Raw genomic sequence first — 9,255 nt, forward strand, 5'->3', positions numbered from 1 at the left:
CTATCTTTTCCCTTTCTCTCCTACTAATTATTGTTAACTTGAACACAACAGCATGTCCCATGCAGTCACACATTCACAGACAAACTCTAGCTTGTAACGAGACACATGATTTTGGTACGCATAGACTACCAAATGGCTGAGGGACATTGGCCTCTAGCTGGATGCCCTACCGCGACTGTAGTACAATAGAGATGCACCCACCATGTGGGTCAGCTGCATTGAGATGAATGATGCCATCGAGAAAGTCATCTAGCGAATAGACGATGAGAGGACATGGATTTCTCTGATCCACCACTTCGAACAAAAATGACCTTCTGCAAGGACCGTCTTCTCCAGTCTTTTGAGGATGACATAATTATCAAGCCCATATACATGGATGTGCACATGTTATTTGGGCTATGGACTTCCTTACACCAACTTCAAGTTGAGACGAATACACACTCCAAACCGGCTCGGGAGGACAGGATGTAAGAGGTACCGATTGGAGGTCGAGACAGAGGAGCAGTACATATGCAGGTGCGCAGCCTACTAGGAGATAAGAAGGCGCTATAAGTTGTTGCCTTCCCAAGACATATTTGACCCCTATGCCGCATCACGGTCTTCCTGATCAGAGATCTCTACCTCTACCTTCAAAAATTCTGCAGGGACACGGTTTCACTGTCCCGACCTCAAGCTTTAGCAACAAATACACATGGCAACATACAACAGACACACTCGGACTTTCTTCGGGGCCCCAACCTCACTACAGACACTTCAGCACTTGCCCCACCGGGTAGAGAACCATCCGAGGAGACCATTGATAAAGCCACAAGGCTGTGTAGAACTCGGAGGCCCCACCTCCTTGGTGCTCGTCAAGGATCTGGGCCATCGTATCCCAACACCATTAGACATTCTTCGAGACCGGGATGCCATCATAGATGCACTGAGATTCCTTGATAGAATCCATGTGCCATATATACTTCAGATAATCGGAGGACCAAGCTCTTGTAGACGTATACGAAACTACCTTTTTGTTGTTTAAATGCTTAATCCATGACCAAAAACATATCATGGATTAACTATACTCACAATTTTGGTCTCATAGGTCGTTTTGGCTCAGTAGTAGTTGAAATGACTTTCTTTCTTCTCTTAGCTAGGACATTCGTGTGTGTGCGTGCATCACATGTGAGAGTTCAAATGCGCTGGTGTGTTTCTCCAACAGGCTGCTGTAGGGCAATGTTCATGTTCACTCTGTGCACCCTTGTTTACTTGACTTACTATTACATAATTGCATGGTTTGTTTGGCATTTGTGAAGAATTCATCTTAGAACTCAAACCCTTTGGTGGTCAAGAATCAGTTGCAAGGAGGCAGAAAGCAGAGAATTCCCATTTCCAAGTGACAAGAGACCAACTCTTCCAGGGTCTCTGATTCTGTGTTGTCAAAAAAAATCTGCTCAAAGAAAGGGCCAAAAAGCAGAATCAAATTCTTCGACCGAGCTTGGAGACCTGTCTGGCCACCCCAATGACTAAAACCTTCCCAAGTATTCCTCTATCCAGACCAGAGGCAAGGACAACTGCCCCGCCCACCACAAGCCATTTCCAGCTATTGTGCTTTGGGTGATTTCCTGACTTGAAGCTTGGGACATGCTCGATAAATGTGTCTGCACCAGAGGCTAATTCAGACTCACTGACAGTGGAGGGTACTCTGGTGATGATCTGTGCCATCCGCGCGCTCGGAGACAATTGCTCGGTCGATGCTCGGTATGCTTGGTACTTCCGAAGCCCAGGTTCCATCTTTCTGACACAGCCCCACATCCCTTGTCGTACACCGAACTTTGCAATCTCTTTTGGAATACCCATATCTTCCGAATGGAAAAAGGTTACTTCACAGGCAGTCATTTGACCATTCTTCTTTGCTGATTCAACTGTGTATAGACACTATGGACAGGTCAGTAACCCATATTTGCAATCATTAAAAGCCCTAGATAGCCAATTGTTCTTCACTGATACCACATGTTACAGTCTCAGTTTACCTGCTCTAATACACCAACTTGAGTAGTAGATGTCCACTCTGCGTGGCTTGTTCTGACGAGGAACTGCAGCATATGGTACACCCTGCAGTGACAATGTCTTAACAACATAGCAAACATGTAGAAACTGTTCATGACACCAGCTCTTATTACAACACAAAACTAAATAAAATGGAGCATCTAATTCTCTATACAGCAGAAGCTACAGCAAGCTCTCAAACCAACCTTTGTAACACAAAAGAAAGTGCCCTCACATTCGAAGATTCTTCGCCCTATTAAATACTCCCGGTCACTACAGAAAAATGGAAACTGCAGCAATTACAACATTGTCAGCTATTATTCCTCCATACTTTCGTCAAAAGTACTATCGTTTCATCCATTAATGCAAAATACCAGAACTACGAACCTTTCTCACCCAGTGAGCTATCTCTGCTCCTGTTTCTTCACACCCTTCTAATGCCTTGGCAAATATGATCATATCATCCCAGACATGACGAAACTCATCGTCCCAGTAGAAATCTTTAACCATCTCTGCAGAAGCATCCTCAAAAACTGTACGGCTTCTGTACTCGGTAGGACCTACCTGCAGGAAAACAATTGCCATCTTACAGCCTAGTGAAACTCTCAATACTGAAGCATCAAAGAGGATCAGATGACATGAAACAGGGTGAAGGGGATAAAGATGCTCAAGGAAGAAAATCCTTGGGGGTCCATCTGTTTCCCAAAAGGATAACGTCCCTGAAATGAATCTACCTATTGGGAAAAAATATGATGAACATAAGGGCCACAAGTGAGCAGTCGTTTTCCTGCTTTATAGACTCCTTGTGTCGTTACTGTCTAGAATAGTCTTGAATGTCCATGAGAACACTAAATTGTTTGATTACAGACATACATTAAAGGTATCTCCATTAAAAAAAAGATTTGATCCATTGACTTCCAGCATGGAGCTTTAAATATTCCGAATAGCAAAATTCATTATCAGCTGTAAATCCTCCTCCAAATAGCTAAGTGCATTAATATCTTGCAAGAGTCCAAAAAAAAGTCAACTTCCCATGAGATAGATGGAAAACTCCTATCATTTTAGCTTGGAGTAATGAGCAGGAGTGAGGAATTTTAAACGTAATGCTGCAGTCACAGTTTTTCCTTCTGTCATTTGTTGGCCTGGACTATATGACAAGAATGAGCACTGACAGAATAGAGCAGGAAATTCACATTTCAGTCATCCTATGCTGCCATAAGGTTCAAAAATGTAGGCCCTCCTTTAGAAGGCATTTAGCTACAGGGTGTAAATATCATTGAGTCTCTACATAATGATTTAGGGAGGTTGCCTGGACAGTGACTTTCCAACATTTCCAATGAAGGTGCAGGGGAAGAATTGCGAGTATTGGATGAAATGAAGAAATACCAATGCAAATATGGCTCAGAAACAGAATATCTGAGTAAGAGGAACCAATTGAACAACTTTGCTAATGATGCATACACTTAATCTGCATGTCGATGCTGTTTGGAAGAGCTATTCTCACAGATGTTCGTTTGATGTAGCTATAGGGGGCCTAAATAGGTGCTTTCCAACAGGAGCCTCAGTTTCTTGAAGAGTGCGGCCATTTTTAGTTTCACAAGTTATATCCTGGTGCCTGGCAATTCTTTTATGCAAGGCAGTTTTATGGCATACCCTAGAACCATCATTAGGCAGAAAATGGGCTTCCAGTCACTAAGTGCAGGCATGTGCCCTGCCTGCACAAGGGGATGTATACGAGTTGAGCCATTGGACAGTTATACGGGTGACTAAGAATTTTGGAGTATGAATTTATGATGAGGTCTCCTGGAAAGTTTGATTCCATCACAAGGTAAGGAGTCACAAATTGAAAAAGTACAGCAGAACTCATCTTCCTTCTTCAATTCTGAGGCCGTTTAACTTGTGCATTACTGAAACATGCCTTTGGCATATGCTAACAGAAAATCATTCTTGGACCAAAGGAAATTTAACCACTCGTATCATCAAACCAACTGTTGTCATATTGCATAAAGGAATATCTGGTAAATAATAACGTTCAAGGCTGTCAATACAAAGATTTTGCCCAATTGGAAACATTTAAAAACGACAAAACATGCCTGAGGATCCCTTCGCCATGCTTGATAGGTCATCCCTGGAGCAGATCGTTCCATCATCAAGTTCCAAGGAAGTCCATCATCTGTTCCATGATATCTGCGCTGGAGATCCCTTAAATCGTCCTTCCCAACAAGAGAACCAGCCAAACTAGGATTGACTTTATTCTCACAGTCAACTGTTTGTGGTGGTGGGCTTGAGACACTGAAACAAGCAACATTAATTGAAACTTGTAAATTACCAGCAACATGCACAGAATCCAGCTAGCACTTGACCTTAGAAACTGCTGGTGGCTCCTTATGCTTTCAGGATATTTTGATGTAAATACCTCAGAATCTTGACAAGGTATACAAAACTACCTTTCCTGCACTGAAGAAGCAACTTGGACCTTGGGCCATCTCCATGCTCTAAACTTCACCCAGCACTCTTGCAGCACTTGAAACGCTGTGTAAGCAGTCATAGCCATCCAGATGCGCCTGGCACCAAAGCCAGGAGGACTTGTCCAGAGCAAGCGTGGTCTGCTCTTGATGCCCAAAACCAGTAGACTCACCCATCTTGGTTTCCAAAACCAACCAACCAGGAGACCAACTAGAACAGCAAGCCACAGTGGTACAGAGCTAACACATATGTCCAATAGGATCTCTAGGATTGATGAATCTGTTGGCAAAGAATATGGTTGGTCTTTGGCATTCAGCTCCATCGTGCTGTCGCTCCACTCTGGCGAGCTAGGAGAGTGTATCAGGATCAGTTCTTCTCGCAAGTCCTCCTGACGAATAGAATCAGGATACGATCAAATGTAATGAAGGACCCAGCAAACATCAATAGAATTGAAATACTTCAAGTAAACCCATGAATATCTGTTGAACATTTGATGACTCAGCAAACACAAATAGACTTAAAAGACATCAAGTGAAGCCATGAGAATCTGTTAAGACTAATTTCTATAATACACCATAATGATGGAATGCTGGAGATGCGACCATATAGCAAAGCAAGCTCTCTAATTCCATGCATTGGATAACCAGAACCGATATGTACACAGTGTGGGCCAATGACCTCCCATAATAAGATGTGCATTTATTCTTTATAGAATCTTTGGAGCTTTCATGGCTGCTATACAATGTTAATTGGCATTTTGAGTGCTGGGTTGAAGAGATCTGCATTAGCTGCCATATGAATAGGTACGCATTGAAGGACTGCAAACTGGTCATGGAGGCTGTCCCTGGTGGCAGGCGCATCAGCTGTGAGGGCATGGTTCATGGCAGGAAACTAAAACTGGTTGTGAATTGGAGCTGGTGCATTCACAAGAAATTCTAGACAAATTACCACTATAATTCTCAATTATGAATTATGACAACATCGTGATCTTCTGCAAGGGAGGGACTATATACCTGGCTAGTGGCGGTTGGGGGCAGGGGACTGCTGGCCCCAGCACCACCTAGCTAGGTGTGCGTTTGCTCTCACGCAGAAGCTTATGATGTTGAACACTACAAGGAAAACCGAGGGACAAGAGTCCCTTTTCTCACATGGGGAAATGCCAAAAACTTATTGTGAATCAAGAGAGCTCAGTTGTTTGGCCATGAATAGATGTGTTTCTGCGAGTTTACATGTCTGTTTTGATACATACTTATCTGTGCCAAGGGGCATAATCAAGAAATGTAGGTGTCTGAAGAGTGCTCAGAAACCAACCTGAGAGGCATGGCAGCGGGTGCTTCAGGAGCCCTGTGCAGCATTAGGACGGAAGAGAATGTTCGCCCCAGATGAGAGGTGCAACGATAGCGTACACTCGACGGGAAGACATGAGCAGAAGAGAGGCTACAAGAGAGGGAAGCTGCTTCAATCTCTCTCTCTCTCTCTCTCTCTCTCAATCAATCAATCAACCAATCGATCGAAGAAGCACCCACAGCCACAAGCCCGCCAATAGAAGAGGAAGAAAGACGATGGGTTGGGTCGTACCTAAAAAGTTTCAGAATTTTTGGATTTTGGATAAGGCCTCCCGCCGCAGTCCCGTGGTATTTATATCCTTTTAGCACACGTGGACTGCAGTCTGCAGTTCTTTAAGAGCCATGCTACACGCTAGAGTCCTTACATACTTCATACACCACAAACAAGTCTTTGTCGTAATGATACGCAAAGGAAACGGTTGAAAATTAGGCTGGGTTCAGATAGAGGGAGTGGCAATGTTCTGCCTCTTCTGTGTGATCTGTGAAGCTAGAGGCAAAGTGTGTTGTAACAAGATAATAGAGCTTTTTTCTTAGTGCCATGGCTCTTCGGGGGGGGAGGAAGTGTCAGATAGAAAGAGGGTGGGTCTAGAGGAAAGAGGAGGGAGGTCTCAGCCACTTGGGGCATGGCATGTCAAAAGCATACCCCTTTGATATGTCTCTACAGTTGCTTTGATTTATACATGGTTGCAAGAATGAGGGGGCTTTGGTGTGCAGATATCGCTAATGACTGCCATGGCAAGTTGGAGAAGAGAGGAGGGTGTCATTGCAAGAATGAAGGATGGTGTGACATGCATCGCAAGAGGAGCATGAAGACTGGCTACATTGGAAGGGTACAGGATGTTGTAGGTTAGCAACGTTGTCGCACAGGATTTGCACGGGAGTTTGTGAAGTTGCTCGCTACAGGGATGCTTTGCGAGATGGAAACAAAGGATGAAAAAGAGCACTCAACTTATGATAAATTCATGGAGCAAAAAGAATGTTTGGGGTTCTTCTTTGATTGATTACAAATATTGGCATTAAAAAAAGAAGTGGGATACATCATAACACATGTTCTCATGCATAGAATTCTTGAGCTCACAAAGGATAGATTAGTAGAAGTACAAGAGAACCTCAAAAGTTTGTCACAAGAGAGCATATTATGTCAAGGATATGCATGAAAAGAGAAGCGAATTGACGTATATTTGACAATGTTCATAGAACAAATCAAGCCTTCCACATGCTATTCCACAGGTTGAGAGCACAAGATCCAGATATGCGAAGGAATCGAACTTTGAAAATCAATCCTTAGGCTTCATCAAATATGGAAGGATTGGTCATCCTTAAACAAAAGTTAAGCTGGCCAATTAGCATACATATAGCTTCGGATTTTCATCTGCTGAAACTGTTTTAGATATCGACAAGGCCTCCATAGAGTATCATTGGTGCAATTGACTTCCAAAGTTAGTCGCAATATGATATTATAGCCACTAGGAGATTGTCAGCTTTGTTGCATTGATATTATCTTCAATGCATATTAACTTGTAATTTGCACGTAGGCTTGAACGTAAAGCTTCTACACGTAGGCTTGATCGTTAAGCTTTTGCGACAAACATCAGACCACCTCCCTTGCATATGCCATCATCTATCCACTGTAAAGTGGAAAGGCCAGCTCCCAATGTAGCCATGCCTACATCAGTGATTCCTTTACATTGCCGCAAGTTGATTCTTTCCAGCCTTGTGAAGCTCTGGGTGATGGTAATAAGATCATCATCGCTGTCACCAAGGAAGAAGGACCTTGTCAATACTTGTGAGATGTCTAGATGCCGAAGGAGTGTGAATTGAGCCGCAAGCCGCTTTAGCATGAACAACCCGCATGAGTGCCAAGCCGTTGGCATTCACAGCTCTACAAATTCTTTGCGTGGATGCTTGGAGAGGATGACCCTCAGGCTGACGTCTGTTAGCAAGTCATTTATGTAGATCCGGGGGAGGGGTTTTGGCACCTTCTGTGATTGCTTTGTCTTCGTGCTGCACCTTAAATCCGTCTAGGTTGGTGGTTTAGCGCCTTCTTTCTCCAGTTAGCCTCCTTCTGTTCATGATGTGACTCCATGATTTGAAAATACAGATGATAGATGTCATATAGCCTTGCACGTCATAACATGATCGGGAGGGGGGGGAAGAAAAAAAAAACATAAGATGTAGCTTCCTGCCCTCCCTTCGTCGCTCCTCTATATGTCACAAAAGCAAGCCCTTCAAATTTTTGTGATTCCTCCTCGTCTTTGGATTCGGCTTTAGAGCTCCATCGTCGACTTCATCGCAACCTCGTCCTTGTCTTCTGATGCTTCACCTTTGTTTTTGCCATCGTCTCGTTTCTCCTTCTACTGTGCCACCTTTCGTCGCAGCTTCATCTTCAACACATGTTGTTGCTGCAACGTTTTTAGTCATCTTAATCTTTCTCTCAGCTCTCTCTCTCTCATACAGATCTCTGGTGGTTTTCATAACCGTTTTTCTCCTTGTAAAGCTTCGAATCAAAAGCATATCATTTTGCTTTCTTTGCTTGCGGTGCCTTAAAAAAAACCTCTCCCATTGTCGTCAGTGATTATGTTTTCATAGAAAGAAGTGGGCTACTAGGACGTTTATTAAAAGCTTTAAGCTTTTTTGCCACCCAATCTCACATATGAGAAGTAGATGTTACATGGCAGGTCACCCATCGACGAGTATGTTGCGGATTCATCTTCAGAAGCCTGTTCAGCCACAACTTTGTTAGGATTTGCAGCTTCCTCTTTTGGAATAATGTCCAATGTAGAGCACCTTGTATTCTTCCTCGGCACTGACAAATATATTGTTTGTTGCTTCATTGCTCAAGGGCGACGTCCCCATCGAGCTGTGTGCATGGACCAGCAAGCGATGGGTCCTTCCATAATCAATACGAGAGAGCACACAAGGAAGTATAAGCTCATCTCTACAAGATCTCTCGTGGTCCTTAGATTGTTAGTATTCACATATGTCACTTCTGCTGAATCAGAATCGATCGCGAAGGGAAAGACAAGCTCTCTCAAGAGGAGAGAATCTACCACCATTCACCTCAAATTCAATGTTAATCTCCTTCTTTCAGAAAAGAATAAAGAGTGAGTTTGGAGCTTCACTCAGAAGGCATGAACTAGCTGTGATGTAGAAAACTTTAACATCAAACCATGATGTATCAGGCCCAAAAGTGGGCTTGCCATGCCCAATAGAAATGTTATAATATGTATATGAGTTAGGAGGGCTTTGTATCTCTATTTCAAATGTGACTTTTGGATACAATAATGTTTGGGTCATTGTGAATTCATCCATGATTTTTCTCACAAGAGAGAAAAATTCAGTCAAGTTTATGTTAATCCGATGGAAAAACCCTGCCACTTGAGTCTTCAAAACAGAAACCTTCATGTGAAGCTAT

The 9,255-nt window shown here is 43.2% G+C and overlaps 1 protein-coding gene across 2 annotated transcripts; it reads right to left on the reverse strand.

The window, feature by feature from the left end:
• Positions 1–1,102: 1,102 nt before the first annotated feature.
• Positions 1,103–6,046, reverse strand: LOC148015102 (uncharacterized). 2 transcript variants are annotated; one of them, XM_087665070.1, is made up of 7 exons: positions 5,806–6,046; positions 4,476–4,882; positions 4,118–4,320; positions 2,416–2,588; positions 2,235–2,318; positions 2,013–2,094; positions 1,103–1,904 (listed from the first exon to the last, which is right to left on the reverse strand). In XM_087665070.1, exons 2-7 carry the CDS (start codon positions 4,814–4,816, stop codon positions 1,459–1,461), a joined length of 1,329 nt encoding a protein of 442 aa, XP_087521196.1. In that variant the 5' UTR covers positions 4,817–4,882; positions 5,806–6,046; the 3' UTR covers positions 1,103–1,458. The 2 variants fall into 2 exon arrangements, with proteins under 2 accessions (XP_087521196.1, XP_087521195.1); XM_087665069.1 differs by having other exon boundaries at positions 2,416–2,592; positions 4,122–4,320; positions 5,806–6,042.
• Positions 6,047–9,255: the final 3,209 nt, after the last annotated feature.

The sequence above is a fragment of the Lygodium microphyllum genome, chromosome 24, assembly GCF_053477565.2.
Source record: "Lygodium microphyllum isolate KBCC chromosome 24, Lygodium_microphyllum_v1.1.10, whole genome shotgun sequence".
NCBI classification, from domain to species: domain Eukaryota; kingdom Viridiplantae; phylum Streptophyta; class Polypodiopsida; order Schizaeales; family Lygodiaceae; genus Lygodium; species Lygodium microphyllum.